At 52.3% G+C, this 16,222-nt stretch overlaps 1 protein-coding gene across 1 annotated transcript in view; it reads right to left on the reverse strand.

Annotated features, from left to right (window-relative positions):
* The window catches only part of CUX1 (cut like homeobox 1), a 266,545-nt gene continuing 250,323 nt past the window's right edge, over nt 1–16,222 (reverse strand). The window contains exons 15-23 of the mRNA XM_041482906.1: nt 11,319–11,455; nt 10,063–10,129; nt 8,869–8,981; nt 8,200–8,316; nt 6,155–6,238; nt 5,832–5,888; nt 3,782–3,862; nt 1,839–1,903; nt 1–1,400 (exon numbers count right to left, since the gene is read on the reverse strand). Of these exons, the coding sequence (XP_041338840.1) occupies nt 1,340–1,400; nt 1,839–1,903; nt 3,782–3,862; nt 5,832–5,888; nt 6,155–6,238; nt 8,200–8,316; nt 8,869–8,981; nt 10,063–10,129; nt 11,319–11,455 (782 nt within the window). The 3' untranslated portion in view covers nt 1–1,339. The remainder of the gene's footprint in view (nt 1,401–1,838; nt 1,904–3,781; nt 3,863–5,831; nt 5,889–6,154; nt 6,239–8,199; nt 8,317–8,868; nt 8,982–10,062; nt 10,130–11,318; nt 11,456–16,222) is intronic.

The raw sequence follows: 16,222 nt of genomic DNA on the forward strand, positions 1-16,222 counted from the left end.
TCAATGCATGGCTAAGTTTATTTTATCACTTGTCCAACAGAACTCAACATCTATTTTAAGTCATTTATGAGGAGTACAAGTGTGAATAGCTGCAGAAGTTTTGCAATTCCAAGACACCACATACAGCTGCTAAAAAAAGCAATTTTAACCTTCCCAACAAAGCCTCAAAAAGCAGCCCACCCTTCCCTGGATCGTGTTTCCCATCTAGTGATTTCAGGCAGCCAAAGCTCATCTCCCCCAGATCTGAAGTGGATTGTTTTATGCAGAGGGCCCCAGCCATGGCAGCATCACCCCCTCACTGCTTCCCTTCCATTTGGGCTTGGTTTTCCCTGTGCAGAGCGGGACAGGTGCAGGTTGGTCCCTCAGGGTTTATCCCTCCCTTCAATTTGTGAGTATTTTACATTTTGCCATTGGCCACAGCTCCTATAAATAAACCCTGGCTCCCGTGGCAGATGTGAGGCCTTTCCCTGCCTGCACGCTCCGTTAGAGCCCTGGCTTCCCAGCAACAGGAAGGGAATGGATGGGAGTCTGCAATGAAATATTAATTGGGAGCAATGCTGCTCTCCTGTCTACAGAGGGGAATTTTAATTGAGGACCACGTTAACAAGCTAATACCTTCCCTCACCATGTGGTCACAGCAGGAAGGAGAGATTGCTGGGACCTGCTCTTTTTAATTGGAGCATCTCCTATCACCTCTGTCTCCCCAAATCAGCCCAAATTAGCAGCTCATCACCCAGCAAACCCAATCATCAGCAATTGCTTGATTTGACTTGTGGTTTCCTAAAAGGCAGAAACATCTCAGCAAGGAGAGTCTGGAACATCCCTGTGAGGTCAGGCCTGACCAGCAGCACCTCCCTTCATGCCCTTTAAGTCCTGGCTATTCCTAATTATTCCCAAACTCCAGGTCAAGAAGGGCATTGCCAGTGCCCAGCAGCACGGGCAGGAGACCCCCAGAGCTGGAGCAATACAGGAATTCTCAAATAGCACAACACCTGGAAATGCAAGTTCAGGAGGTTGCCTTTCCTCCCCATTTCTGGCTGGATTTACCCACCCAGTGCTGGGCTGGACTTCAGACAGGATGGAGAGAGATGCGGACCTGGGAGGAGGGGTACCCCTGATCTTGCATTTTCCCTGTGTTCTGGTAAGGACTGAGCTCTCTGAGGAAAACATGGGAACTGCTGCAGCCTTTCCAGGGCTGGAGATGATTCTCCCTTAGCTGAGGTTTTAATTTTCCGGGTGGGAGTGGGGGGGATCATTGCCTTCATCCTACAAAGCAGAGAGCAAAGCACAGCAAGGCAGCAGCAGGGACAGCTCTGGCTGCAGGGGTCGTGTCCAGCTGTCACTGCCACATGCCACCCACGTCCCCGTTCTTGTGGAACTCGTGGAGGTGGTCAGCATACCTGGGGAGAGAGCAGAGCCACGTTAAGCTGCAGCCAGCCCCCAGGTGCTCGGGCAGCCCAGCACCGATTCCAAGGGGCCGTTCCTCGAGGACAAGCACCGTGCTCTGCTCCAGAACCAGCAGGGAATTGGAGTCATGGCACGGGTCTGACACCCCCCAGGTCTCCAGGATCATGTTTATAAACCTTTATCATAAACCTTTAGCAGGATTCCTCCTGGGCAAGGGCTGCCTGCAGGAAAGGCTTTGGAGAACACCCAATTGAACACGAGCGGTTCCCTGTTCCGTGAGCTTTTTCTCCCTCCTCCCTCACTGGGTTTAAAGCCCAATTAACTGGCCTTGTTTCCAGCACTGGGGTGCCAAAAAAATCTGCTGCAGGCCACCAAGCTCTGCCCACCAAGCAAGCCCTGGGGCCGGGCTGGCCCAGCCTGTCCTCACTCACTTCTTAGCACAGAAGGCGCTGCAGTCCCGCCCCACGCTCTCGCTCCAGGCGGTTTTGTAGAGCACCTGCAAGGGAAGGAACGGGATCAGCTCTGCTCCCACCTCCATCCCAGCCCCTCCTCACTGCAGTCTGTGCCACTGCTGTGCCAGCCTGGCCCTGCCATCCCATCCTGAGAGGCACTTGTGACAAGGGCATGCAGTGACAGGGCAAAGGAATGGCTTCAAACTGATAGAGAGCAGGTTTAGATGTGACATCAGGGAGGAATTCTTCCCTGGGAGGGAGGGCAGGCCCTGGCACAGGGTGCCCAGAGCAGCTGTGGCTGCCCCTGCATCCCTGGAAGTGTCCAAGGCCAGGCTGGACTGGGTTTGGAGCAGCCTGGGCTGGTGGAAGGTGTCCCTGCCATGGCAGGGGTGGCACTGGGGGATTTTTAAGGTCCCTTCCCAGCCACACTGTGACTCTGTGGTCACCAGCGTGGGGAACCCCAGTGTGCTGCAGGGGCTGCCCTCAGGATGGTCAAGATGACCTTTCCCAGTGGGTTATTTTTACTGGGACAGTGCTGCTGTGGCTCTGGTGGCTTGGGATAAGGCTCAGGGCTGCACATGGATGGAGATGTATTTTTGGAACAGGCTTAAGGAAGGTCAGTGCTTGGCTTGGCTCCTTTTTACCTTCGTGCCTGCATGTTCCCACTGCAGAGCCGAGGTCTGAGGAGGCAGAGGCAGCGCTGGGCTTTGGGCAGAGGCAGAAGCTCTCCCATCCCCAGCTGATTGGTTCAAGCCCTGGGGGTTTGTAAGCTGTTCCACCAGGGAATCACCCTAAGCACACAAACACCCACCAGCACACCCAAACCAGGGGTAATTGGAGCCTCCCAGGATCAGTGGCAGAGATGTCACTGCCGCTGTGGGGATGGAGGAGCAGGGGCTTCCTCCTGTGGCACACACACTTCATCCCCAGCCAGGCAGTGCTGGGTGCTGCATTTCAGGCTCTTTTGTGTCTAGATGATGTAAGATCATTCCAGCCATGTAATATTTATGAATTTTCTTTTTTCTTTCTTTTTTTTTTTTTTTTTTTGGGTTAGAGCTTTAAACTTTAATGATGTTTAACTTTTTATTTCCTTTGCTCCTTTCCTCACCAAAATAACTTTGAGAGCAGGACAGAAATATTGTTCTGATTTGGCTTTCATCTCGCTTCCTCGTTTAATTATTGATGATTTGTTTGGCTTTTTTTTTCCTCCCTGAAATGACAAATAAACTCCCAGAAACTGTGCAAGGATACAGGAGGAGTTTGCACCACAACAAACTCCCAGGAGATCTGGGCTGGCTGAAGCCTCCATTCCTCCCAAACCTCTGCTTCTCTGCTTTCAACCCTAATGGGAAAACTTGAAAACTAGAGAAAAATGGAGCCACAGGGCACGTCAGGAGCATGGGGAGAGCCAGAGCTCATCCCTGGAGAGACAGCAAATGAATTCCACTGAGCTGGAGGTTATGTTGCACCCAGGAATAGGATCCACATGGTCTGGAACCAGGTAGTGTGGGCTCAGGGGGATGTATTTTATTCCTAAAATCACTTATGGTATTAGATTCACAATAATTAACCAAAATTTTGCTGTCCACTGGACAGAGGCTTGCTTGGCAGCACATTAAACTCTGTGTGAGCTCCTGGCCTGGCACCACCACGATCCCATGGCTGATCCCAGGAGCGACACGAGCACACAGACAGCTCCCAGCTCCTGCCCGTGGGCAAGGCTGTGCCCACCCAGGGTGGGATTTCCACCCTGTGAAGCCCAGGGGACATCCCTTGGCATGCCCATGTCCCACGCTCCGGCCCTGCTGTGCCTGCAGAGCCACGCTCTGGCTTGGCACAACACCTCAAACCAGCCCAAACCCCCCCTGGAGGGAAGGGCAGGATGTTTTATCTCAGTGCCCACCCCCCGTGGGCCCCCTCACCAGGAAGACGAGGCAGTGCAGGAGCAGGGTGTAGAAGAAGGCCACGGTGCGAGCGGTCTTGTTGGACAGGATGAGCCGCCCCTGCGGGAGAGCAGAATGGGAATCCCACTTTCATGTGGGCCACTGGACACCAGCCCCCCTCAAACAGGCTTGGAGAGATCCTGGCCAGCACTGGGAGCCTGCACAGACCCTGCACAGACATGCAGTGAGGGGTGTTTGCCACCCCCGTGCCCAGCTCTGAGCAGCGATGCTCCTTCAGAGCACAAGAGCCCACGCTCTCAGCCCAAAGGTGCCCAAACCAAGGTGGGTTCAGTGTGGGCTTTCCCCCGCTGAAAACCCTTCTGGGGGTTTATTCTGAGTTGCTTCAGCCCAGCTCTCCCTGCTCCTGCTGTGCCAGCCCTGCTCCTCAGAGAAACCCCAGCAGTAATTAAGCTCTGCACATTTTTAATTCGTGAGCTCAAACAACTTTGTGATTTGCAGCATCCTCTCGTCGCCTCCTGAGCAGGGCACTGGGGCCAAGGCTGTGTTGGTGTCCCCAGAGCTGGGCCCTGGTGTCCCCTTGCTCTGGCTCTGCAGGCTCTGTCCCAAAAGCTTTGCTCTCCACCCTTGCAGAGCCTGTGCCACCCCCAAGCTCACTGGGGGCTGGAAACCTGTGGGGTCAGGATGAATTGCCCTCCACCCCTCATTCTGGAGAGGCCACTGAACCACAGCCAGCCCCTGATGATGCCCGAGCCCTTTTGGCACAGCACACCAAGGTCCCAGTGGGAAAACCTTCATGCCCATCCCTTCAAAAGCACGAAAATCAGGAGCAGCAGAGGAGTGGCTTGCATAGGACGGGTCCTGCCTTCCTTCATAGCCACTCTTTATTCCTGCTGGAACCCAGGGACTCATTATGGACATAAGCACATTCCCCAAACACCACACAGGCTTTCCAAAGCTGGCATTAAAACCCACAGATCTCCCACCAAACCCATTCCGGGCTGAAATCGTCTTTGCTATTCACGGCCACGGCGGAGGCTGCTGTAACAAACAAGATTATGTTCTTAAATATTCCCAAGGAATAACTCCCCTAAGTCAGTTTTTTTTTTTGTGAATGCCTTTCATTAATTCTCCGTGGTGCTAGCACGCCACACAATCCATATTCATGTTGGCATTTGCTTGGTTTTATGCAAATGACAGCTCTGCCTTTATTACAGGATTTCTCTGTGTTCTCTGCAGCCCCACAGTCCCACATTCACCTCTCTTGTGCTGGAGAGCCGGGGGTTAACTCAGCCAAAACCCTGTCCTGAGCCTGCTGCTAATGCCACAAATTCCTCTCTAAGTCAGATTTCCTCAATAACCACATTTTTAGCTCAGAAAGTTATACCCTAAGCGATGGCAGCCCAAGCTTGCAGTGGCAGCAGTCACCTCTGTGGCTCAGACAAGGACCCTCTGCTGCTGCAGACACCACAGCTTCCCCAGGATCTCCCCTGAGGCTTTTTTGGAAGGAAGGGCCAGAGCAGGAAGGATCAGGGCATGGGAAGGAGTTTTTAAGGAGAATGCAATGAGAAGCTAATGTGTGGAGCAGAGATCTTCCCTGGAGTGCTGGACCCCCTGCAGCCCCCCACACTCCTGCTCCCCACATGTCTGGGGTGCTGGGGCTCTCGGGGGGGGGTCTCCTGCTTTGCCCCTGGCTGGGGGTGCAGCCCTGAGCCCCACACCATGTTACAAACCAGAGGAGAGGTGCTTGGAGTCATAGAACAGAATCAGAATTGTCTAAGTTGGGACAGACCTGAGAAATCCTTGAGTCCAACCATCACTGCCAAGCCCACCACTAAACCACGTCCCCAGGTGCCACATCTCCCTGTCCTTGAAATGCCTCTGGGACAGTGATGCCACCACTGCCCTGGGCAGCAAGGAAGGAAAGGGACTGCTCCTAACCCAAACTCCAGCTCTGCATCCTGCCCAGGACAGCAGGATGGGCCCTTCCACTGCCCCAGAGCCCCATTCCCTTGCAGGCTGGGCTAAAATCCCCTCAGCTGCCAGCAGTGCTGGCAGAGCAGCCACTCACCATGCTCAGCGTGGCTTTATCCCAGGGACTGAGGCTCAGGTACTTCCTCTGGCGTTCCTACAAGGAAACCATACAAGATTTGGAGGCTCAGAGGGCTATTTGGGGTTTGCAAAACACAGAAGGAGCTGTGTGCCCCAGGATGGTTCTATTTGCCCCCCGACCCCAGCCATCATCTGGGCACAGTGATTTTTATTTATTTTGTTTTGTTTTTGAAAGCAAAGGACGTTTGAGTGCGTTTCATTCTATCAGAGCTCCCTGGATTTCATCTGGGCATGATCCCAGAGGGGCTGATGCAGCGGGAGGGTGCTGGGAACCTTTCATACCTTCCTGCTGAAGGAGGAGAAGGGGTCCAGGCGTTCCTCGTACTGGGAGGAGTAGCGCTGCTCCGTGTCATCCCTGCTGCTGCCCTGTGGGAGCAAAGGCAGGTGAGAGCCTCAGGGACACCCAGCACAAGGACAGAACCCTGAGCTCCCCCATTTGGAAGAAAACACCCCCAAAGGATGGAGCAGCAAAGCCCAGAGCTGAGCCACAGGGCTGACAGCATCTGTGCCCTTCAGAAAGGAGAAGCACAAGAGGAGCTGTGGAATAAAGTCTTTTCTTCACAGAATTGTGGAATGATTTAGGGTTGGTTTGTTTCAGTATTTTGGGCCCTTTCCATGAAATAATTGTCACCTGTGTCATCCTCACAGAGCTCACCTGGGCTACTGCAAATCCCACCCTGAACTCCTCTGCTGCTGGGCCAGGCAGGAGGGAGACAGAGGCTTAGGAGGAGGAAATCATTGCTCAAACATAGAGCTGTTATAGGCTGGGAAAAGGGCAAGGAAAATGAAGAAAACCCCTTGAAAGAAGGGAAATATTTGGGTGGGTGCAGAGAGGATGGATTTTGTACTTCTCCTGTATAATTCCCCTTACACAGCCCTGCTGCAGGGAGCCCCAAGGATGCTCGTGCAGCCTCCCTGCTCCTCCTTCCTCCACCTCTGCAGGAGCTGCAGATTCCACATCATTCCTGCCCAAACCCAGCCTGGGAAGAGCCCAGGCTGCCACCAGCCCTGGGCACAGCCTGCTGCAGGCTCTGGCTCCTTGCTGCAGCGCTGATTCCCTGTCCCAGCACGGCACCGCTTGCTGCTGTGCCCGGCTCCGCAGGGCTCGCGCTCCCCCAGGGCTTTCTGGACCTGTTCCTACGTGCACAGGGTTACCCTGCCTGGCTGTTACACCTCTGTGTAAACCTTTAGTAAGCCTGGCCTCACACACTGCAACCCGAGCCTGGGGTCACTGTGGTGAGAGCAGAGCCCGATTTAGGGGCGAGGAGCTGCCACAGCCCGGCCAGTGCAGTGATCTTTGCTGAGTATTTTTAACGTGTCACATGTCCCATTAGGGGGTGAATTATGCAATCCCCTGCGCTGCTGCCATGGAGGGTTTTGCTCTTTAGCTCATGGCAATGGCATTCAGGGGTTGCCTTGTGGCAGAGGATAAACATGGAGATGATATTCCACAGGAGAAAGGGGAAAAAATGTCAGAGGGGACGACCTGGCGTCATCACGGGGACATAAAGAAAGAACCAAATAAGGTGCCTCAAGCTGTAGGAGTTTCCCACCACCAAATGCTATTAAAATATCCCTCAACGAAGCAGACTCGGTGCAGGCAGCACGGAAAGGCAGCAGCCAGGGGGAAGGAAGGCAGGGAATGGGTGTCCCCTCTGTGAGTGGCACTTTGGCATTTCTAAGGAAAGCCCGAGGCCAGGAGAGCCCAGCTCTGACAGGGAAGGGCTGGCAGTGGAAAGCTCCCAGGCAGCAGCCTGAGCCTCCTGCAAACCCCCAGGGAGGAACTCCTGAGGGACACAGCAGGAGCAGAGCAGGTTGCAGCAAAGTCTGGTTCCCCTTCCCAGCCTTCTCCTGCCCTTACTGGGATGATTTTGGGCTGGCTTCTTCTCTTTTGTCTTCTGGCTGCTCAGGGAGCAGCTCTCTCTGCTGGATACAAGAAGTTCAGGAATGAGCACCAGTGGGACAGGATGAGTTATTTTCCAGGCTCTGCCGCAGGGGTTTAACCTCTGGCAGCCTGGTCAGGCAGAAGTATCCCCACCTGCCTGCTGGAGCACCACACTGCCAGCAGTGAGCATCAGAGCGGAGTGTAGCAGCTGTGTTAGGGAGGAAATTTGGGCTTCTGGCTTCGAAGATGCCAAAGATCCCTCAGCACAGTTCTAAACTGCCGTCCTGGCTGGGAGAACCTTTCCCACCCCAATTAGCTCCAACTTCCATGCAAGCTGCACACTGGAAATGTGCAGTTTCTGTGTCTGGGGCTGTCTGCTGGGTGAGCCCAGCCTGAGGAGGGACAGACAGACAGACGGACAGATGGACAGGTGGACACTCACCCGGCCAGGGTAGCTCTGCAGGAACTTGATCTTCTCGTAGAGCTTGATGTTGTCAGCTCGGAGGGTGTCCAGCTCGCTCTGCAGGGCATGCACCGTGTGCTGCAGCATCCTGTTCTCCTGCAGGGGAGCGGAGGGACAATGGCATCCAGCCAGGGGGGATTTGGGGCACCCAGACATCAGTCCCTTTCATCCCAGGAATTAAACCCCCCGGCTTAGAATTCAAATTGCTCCCTAATTAAAACCGTGCCAGGTGTGGCAGAAGGGGGCTCCCAGTCCTGACCAAGAAGCCCAGGAAGGGCTGGGGTAGCCGAGGAGGCTGAGGGGGGTTTTGGGATGGGATGTGGCTCCCACAGGAGGTGCAGACACAACCAGACAGCTTGGAAAAGGTTATTTTGAGTTCTACTTCAATTTGCCATCCCAAAATGTATCATCTATGTGCTTTTTCCATGGCATCCCCCAAACACTGTGCCAGGAGCACAGGGACACAGGGACAGAGAGACAGAGGGACAGAGGGGTTTGGAGCTGTCCTGCAGCTGCAGCAGAAGGGATGGGCTGGGGTGGGTTGTGCTCCTGCTCACAGCAGGATGTGTTTTCCTTTTGCCTCAGTGCTTGGCACAGGATTGCCTGCAGGCCAGCAGAGCAGCAGCCCCAGCCCCCCAGCAGCCTCACCCCCTCCAGCTCCTGGTTCTTGGCCCGGAAGCGTTCCCTCTGGCTGGAGATGATGGACAGCAGTGAGTCCACCTGGCCCTCGGGGAATGAGGTGCCAGGGGATGCAGGGTGACCTGTGGATGAGGTTTGGTGTCAGAGGTGAGCTGGTAAATGCCCACCACCCACCCCAGGGGTGTGCTCAAGATCCTCCTGCTGTGGGACCTTGGGGGCACCCAAATCCACCCCTGTGCACAGTTATTACTACATGGACTGCTATTTATGGTGGTTTTTGTTTTTTTGGTTTTTTTTTTTTTTTTTCATTTTTGACTCAAAACGAACAGGAAAACCAACTGCATTATTTGGTGCAACCCATGGCTGCCTTTCCCTGACTCCAACCCTCCCCACCCCTGCCAGACTCTCTCCTTGGCCTCTGCAGCAGCTGCAGCATTAAAATAAAGTCCCAGAGCCACAATCCTTTCTCCCCCACCCCAACCCCTCCTCCACCACCAGCTTGCTATGCCCAGGACCCCATTTTTTGGGCATTCCACATGGGTTGCCCCCCTGGATGGGGCTCTGTGGGTGTCAGGGGGACTGTGGCCATCCCTCCCTGCTCTTCCTTCCTGGCAGTGGCATTCAGAGCCAAGGAGAAATGTGTCCCCAAGGCCATGACTCAGCCAGCTGCACTGAGCAGTTATTCATAGAGCAGGATGGGTGGCTGCAGGTTGTTTAGCTTGGTGGGACTGTTGCTGTGATAATGTTTATCTTGTGTTTTCAAAACCTTTCAAAACAAACAAAAAAAAGCCCAAGCGAAAAAAAAAAAGGAAAAAAAAAAAAAAAAGGAAAGGAATTCTTTTTTTTTCCCCCAGAGGAGCACGGAGTTGTTATTTTTTTGATTCATTTTCTCCTGCAGACCTCAGCACAGGGGCTGATGTCCAGGAAATGTTTCACTCTGGCTCTGGAGGGGTTTGGTGTGGGAAGAGCAGGAGGCAGAGCACAGAGCTCAGGCTGTTGGGCTCAACAATTCCCCTAATTTCCAGCTCAGCACAGCCTGGCACGTGCCCGAGCACCCCTGGGAGCACCAAAGGATGGCAAACCGTGCCCAGCACGGAGAGCTGTCCCAGCGGGAGACACGCCGAGCAGGAGCTGCCGTCCCTGGAGAAGTGACCCCCGCCCTGGGGTGTCCCAGCCCAGCCTGGCTGCCCCCCTCTCTCTCACCATAAAACTGCGCCGTGGCCTCCTTGATGGGCTCGGGGATCCTCTCCAGCCCGGGGCTGGCCGCGCCCTGGGCAGCACAAACAGAGAAATTAAACATTTCCCACTCACCCGAGGTGCCTGGAAAAGCAGCCCCCGGTGGGCACTGCCCGGGCAGCTGCAGCCCCAGCCCGGCTGGACCGGACCCAGGGCCAGGGATGGAGGGGCCCTGGGTGGCACCGGGACCACCCCTCCCACCCCGCACCGCCTCTGCCCGCGGAGCTATCCGACGGAAAATGAAGTAATAATAACAATAATAACAACAACGATAACAATAATAATATATCAGTAATCATCAATAATAAATAATAATGATAATAATGACGGAAATTAGTAGTTAAGAATTATGACAATTAGTCATGATTAATAATAATTTAAAAACCAATGATAATGGTAATAATAAATATTACTAATAAATAATAAACAATGACGATAATAATAACGAAAATGAATAATTAATAATTATAATAATGAAAGTTAAAAATCAATTATTATTGTTAATAATAATAATATAACAACTATAATGATAATAACAAATATTAGTAATTAATAATACATAGTAATGATAATAATAACGAAAAATTAATAATTATTAATGATGATAGTGTATGTTAATAATTAATTATTGTTAATAATAAGAACAACAATAATAAGAACAATGATAATGATAATAATAAATATTAGTAATGAAGAATAGATAATGATAATAATAAAGAAAATTAAATTTTATTATTATTATGATATATATTATATTATGTTGTATTATATTATATTATATTATATTATATTATATTATATCATATCATATCATATCATATCATATATCATATTATTATATAAATATTAGTAATGAAAAATAGATAACGGTAATAATAAAGAAAATTAAATTTTATTATTATTATGATATATATTATATTGTTATGTTATGTTGTGTTACATTATATTATATTATATTATAATATAAATATTAGTAATGAAGAATAGACAATAGTAATAATAAAGAAAATTAAATTTTATTATTATTATGATATATATTATATTATGTTATGTTATGTTGTGTTATATTATATTATATTATATTATATTATTACTATTGATAATAATAATAAAAATAATAATAACAAAAATAATAAATATAAATAAATATTTAAATAATGAAACAAAGAAAACCCAAAAAGCGAGGAGCAGAGGGGAGGCAGCCCGGGCCTGGGCAGGGTTACCTCTGCCTCGGGGCGCAGCACGGCTGCCAGGGCCTGCATGGTGCTGAGGTCGTGCTCCAGCTTGGCCACGAGCTCCTTCTGGGCAGCCAGGGTGGCCACGGCCTCGCTCAGCTGCATCTGCAGCTCGGCACAGCGCACTGCAAAACAGAGCCAGGGCTGTCACCCGGCCGTGCCAGGGGACAGCCAGGGGCTCAGAGCCCCCCGGAGCAGCTCAGAGCAGCAGCTCTGCTCTCCCCTCGTGCCTGGGGCCCTGCTCGCACCTGGGCATGGGCACGGTCCGGGGAGGGAGCAGTGCCACCTGCCAGTGCCATTCCCAGTGCCACCTCCCAGTGCCACCTGCCAGTGCCAGTGCCACCTGCCAGTGCCACCTCCCAGTGCCACCTGCCAGTGCCAGTGCCAGCTGCCTGCGCTGGCACAGCTGCTTCAAAGGCATCAGCCAGGCGTTTTTGGTGCCCCAGGGGTACCATCCTGGCAGCATCCTGGCCGGGCACAGCGGGGGCACCTGGGGAGGGTTAAGGGGAGCTGAGCCCAGGTCTGGTCTGCACGGGAAAGGTGATGGAAGAGGCTGCCCCGGCTGTGGGGGCTGCAGGGCAGGTGGGGCAGGGGGGGCTGCAGCGGGGGGGGACACCCCCGGGAGGGGCTCAGGTGGCACCACTCCTGCCCCGGGGGCTCAGGTGGCACCACTCCTGCCCCGGGGGCTCAGGTGGCACCACTCCTGTCCCGGGGGCTCACATGGCACCACTCCTGTCCCGGGGGCTCAGGTGGCACCACTCCTGTCCCGGGGGTTCAGGTGGCACCACTCCTGCCCCGGGGGCTCAGGTGGCACCACTCCTGCCCCGGGGGCTCAGGTGGCACCACTCCTGCCCCAGGGGCTCAGGTGGCACCACTCCTGTCCCGGGCACGGGCCCAGGCTGTGCAGCCCCTGGCATTCCCGCTCAGCCAACTTTCTACAAAGGATCCCTCTTCCCAGCTGCCCCCCAGAGGAAAACCCACACCCTAAACCACAACAGGCACTGCTGGAATGCTCCAGGAGCAAAACAAAAACCTCTCGTTCCCCTGGTGTAACCCCAGATGGGCCCAGATGTGAAGCAGTGAGGCTGCAGCTACAGCGAGAGGCACGGGACCAGCCCCGCAGGGCAAGCTCCGTGTTCCATTGGCAAATCCATCCCAGAACTGTCCTGCGGCAGAAATCGACCTGTTTCACCTTTCTCCCTGGCTGCCAGCAGTGTCTGGGCCTCTCCCTGGCTGGAAAACCTGCTCAGCTCCAGGTTCAGAGCTGGTGTTTTGCACTCCACTGTGGGGATGCAGGATCTGTCCCTCAGTGCCTGGATTTCCAGGTGGGTCAAAGCTCAGGTCCCATCTGTTCCAGTCCCTCCCTGATAATTCCTGTTGTAATTATTCCCCTAATTTCCAGACATCTGGAAGGCAAAATATTTCCTCATTTATCAACAGCCAGGGAGCAAGAAGTGCAGGGGCTGCCTGGGGAGCAGCAAAGGCAGGCTGTCCTCAGGGCTCCTGCCCTCTCTGAGCCTTCACACGTGTGCACAGCTCAGTTCCAGCTCTCCCAGTCTTGCCAGGCTGGGAAATGCTCCACACACCCAGAAACCAGCTGTGGAGAGAGTTCCTTGCACAGGGAGTGATGCCCTGGCCACAGGGCTGGACTGAGAGCAGCAGTGAGGGAGGCTCAAAGTGACGCCCCAAGTGACACTGCTTCCCCAGGAATCGGGGTCTTTGCTGGTGCAAATTCCCTTTTTTTTTTTTTTTTTTTTTTTTTGTAGATGAGGCACCTGGGGACGTGGCTTGTGGTGGGCTTGGCAGTGATGGGGTAAGGATGATCTTAAAGGTCTTTCTCGACCTAAACAATAAGAAAGACAATTACTGTGTTGGTGTAATGGAATCTCAGAGTGGTTTGGGTTAGGAACAAACTTAAAACCCATCTCATTCCACCCCCAGCCATGGGCAGGGATAACTTCCACCAGCCCAGGCTGCTCCAAGCCCTGTCCAGCCTGGCTTTGGACACTTCCAGGGATCCAGGAGCAGGCACAGCTCCACTGGGCACCCTGTGCCAGGGCCTCACCCCCTCACAGAGAAGAATTCCTTCCCAATTTCCAATCTCAACTTAGATTGGATAAACTTCTTTCTGTTTAAAGCCATTCTCCTTCCCATGTTATTCAGAAGGACCAAGCCTCACTGCAGGGAAAGGGAGGTGGCACACCTCACACACATGGATTTATTTTTTCCCCCTCTGCATATTTATTTTGGAGCCCACAATAAGAGACTCAGGATTGAGCAGTAGTTGTGCTAAAGGCACATCCCACTGGAGGTCAGTATTTCTCCAGGAATGGGGAATCCCTGCCTGCTCCAAAACATGGGTGGCCTGATGCAAAATATTTGCATCAACAAGATTTGGAAAGAAGAAAACCTCTTCCCTACGGTTAATTATTCAATTGGCTGTCTTTTAAAATTGCATTAAAATGTAAGTGGGAAGCTATTGCTGGCCAAGCATGGGCTGGGGGGCCAATTCTGCACGAGGCACTGCTGAGCATCCTGCCCAAGATTCACCACACCAGGAGGATTCCTGCGGCAGGAATTGTTCCCTGGCCTCCCACCCTGCCCAAAAATCCTCTGCACAGCTGAGCTTTGGAGCTTGCAGAACGACACCCAGCTCCTGCATCTCTCTCTTAAATGATCCTTTTGGCTTCTGAGTTTTTCAATTTAAGAGAAAAAAGGGTCACCAAAGCTCTCAGTTTTAAAGGGATCTGCATCCTTCCTTCCCTTGGGTTTCACTCGGCCTTGGCCATGAAACCATCCATGAGAACAGAAAAGGCTGGAACTGTGTCTGACATTGAAAGCAACCAAACACACAGAGCTTCCCTCTCATCTCCCTGTCAGTGTCACTCCTCACAGTTGGTTTTTGGGGTTTTTTTTTAATCATAACTTTCTCTTTTCGCAGGGGCCGTGGCCGCCCGCGAGCTCGGCACTTCTGTGCCCGCGACTCTTCACCTGCAGCAGCAGGAGCAGGGCTCTGCCAGGCACCAGGGCAGCTCAGGCACTGAACCCAGCAAAAGGAATCTGCCTTTGTGCTCCCCGAGCTGCTGAGCCCTCGCTCTGACCCCTCAGATGTGCAAATACCTCAAAGGCCGGGAAGAGAAGAGCGACTGCAGAAGGTAACGGGACAAAGAAGGCGAAGTCCTGGGGAAAATGGGTTTTAAACCAAGTATCTTCAGCCTCAAACTCTGCCAGCTCTGGCTTGTAAAAAGCCAAGCCTGGCATTGCCATGGCCTTGTGAAGGAAAGAGCAGAAGTGCAGGGCCTGGGCAGCCCCAGCCTGGCACAGACAGGGCTGGTTTCCCCCTGTGTGATGCATAGAAAATCAGAAGCTGGGAATGGACTATTCCCACCCCTGGAAGTGCTCAAGGCCAGGCTGGATGGGGCTCTGAGCAACCTGGTCCAGTTGTCCCTGCCCATGGCAAGGGGTTGGACTTGGTGATGGTAAAGGTTCCCTTCCAACCCAAACCATTTAATAATTCTGTGATTCCCTGCCAAGCACTGAATGAATCCCCAGAAAGAGCCTCTGCTCAGAGAAAATGCTCTGAAGAAATGCCTTTTCTGGGAATTCTGTGTGCCCAAGGGCACAGCCGTGGATGACACTGCCATGGGATGAATGTTTCTGGAAATAACATCCAGGACCTGTATGGACAGGTCGTGTGGTGGGACACACAGTGAAGAAACAAACCCCAAACTGAGAATAAAAGATTGACACGAGTCTCACACTTCTTTTGTTGTGAGAAACCTGGTCAGTCTCTTGCCATTCCAAAGCTGCAGGTTAAACCCTTGAAGTGGTTATTGAAGAAAAACTGGAGCCCAGGGCCAGGCTGGAGGGGGGCAGAGCCTGGCAGATGCAGGGGGGGCTCACTGGGAGTGCCCCCGAGCCACGAGCCCAGCGCTGCCACAGAGCAACAGCAACTCTGACTCCTGTAACAAGCCCCAGCAACTGGGCTCCCTTGGCAAATCATCCAAAATAAACAGCATCTGTTTTCACAGATGGAGAAAATTAAGACATACTAGCAACTTAGTTTGAAGTTATAAGGCCAGACATAAATAAATGAGAGGCAATCTTTCCATAAGATGGTGGCTTGATTACTGAGGGTACAGACAGATGAATAAATCACCTTGGGGTGAGATAGGCTGTAACTTGCTACACATCCATGGGACCAGGGTAACTGCTCATGTGGATCCTCAGGGCCCTGAGGAAATGAGAGGTGAGTGGTGCAGCTGAAGGGATGGGGTAGGAGCACACACATGGGCAGTTATGGCAAATTACCTGATGCTCTGTGAGTTAACAACCTGATTTGCCTCGTGGAACTTTTTAATCTCCCTCCATTTGCTGTCTGGCCTCCCTGAATTTACATTATGTAAAAAAGAAAAGGAAACAGAAAACAAGCTGAGAAGTGATGTGGCACGCTCTCTTTGAAAAGTCAACTGAAGTGCATTGAAAGCCACGACTTCAAAGGCTTGAAGTCTATTTTATTGACTGGAAGGAAGATGATGGTAAGATAAGTAAACCTTGGAGTGCCTTGGCACGAAGGCTCAAAGCTGGAGACTCACTCAGCACAAACAGGGGTGTCTGAGAGTGCCAGGGGAGGAGCAGAAGCCAAAGGAAGAAGCAGGAAACTGTGTCTGCCACGGACCTTTTGATTTTCCCAGCTCTTTCACCTCTCCCCATGCTGGGCCACTCCAGTTCATGACTGGACAGTTACATCTGAGCTGAAATCATTGCTCTTCCCCGTGAAGAAAACGTGCCAGGACTCTTGGCATCGCTCTCCAGGAGCCTTTTCAAGCCAACAAAGTCTTACCTCCGGCTCTGCCTGATGCCAGAGCTCCCAAGGTTTACACATAAACTCA

The sequence above is a fragment of the Pyrgilauda ruficollis genome, unplaced genomic scaffold (assembly GCF_017590135.1).
Source record: "Pyrgilauda ruficollis isolate IOZ18807 unplaced genomic scaffold, ASM1759013v1 scaffold59, whole genome shotgun sequence".
NCBI lineage: Eukaryota > Metazoa > Chordata > Aves > Passeriformes > Passeridae > Pyrgilauda > Pyrgilauda ruficollis.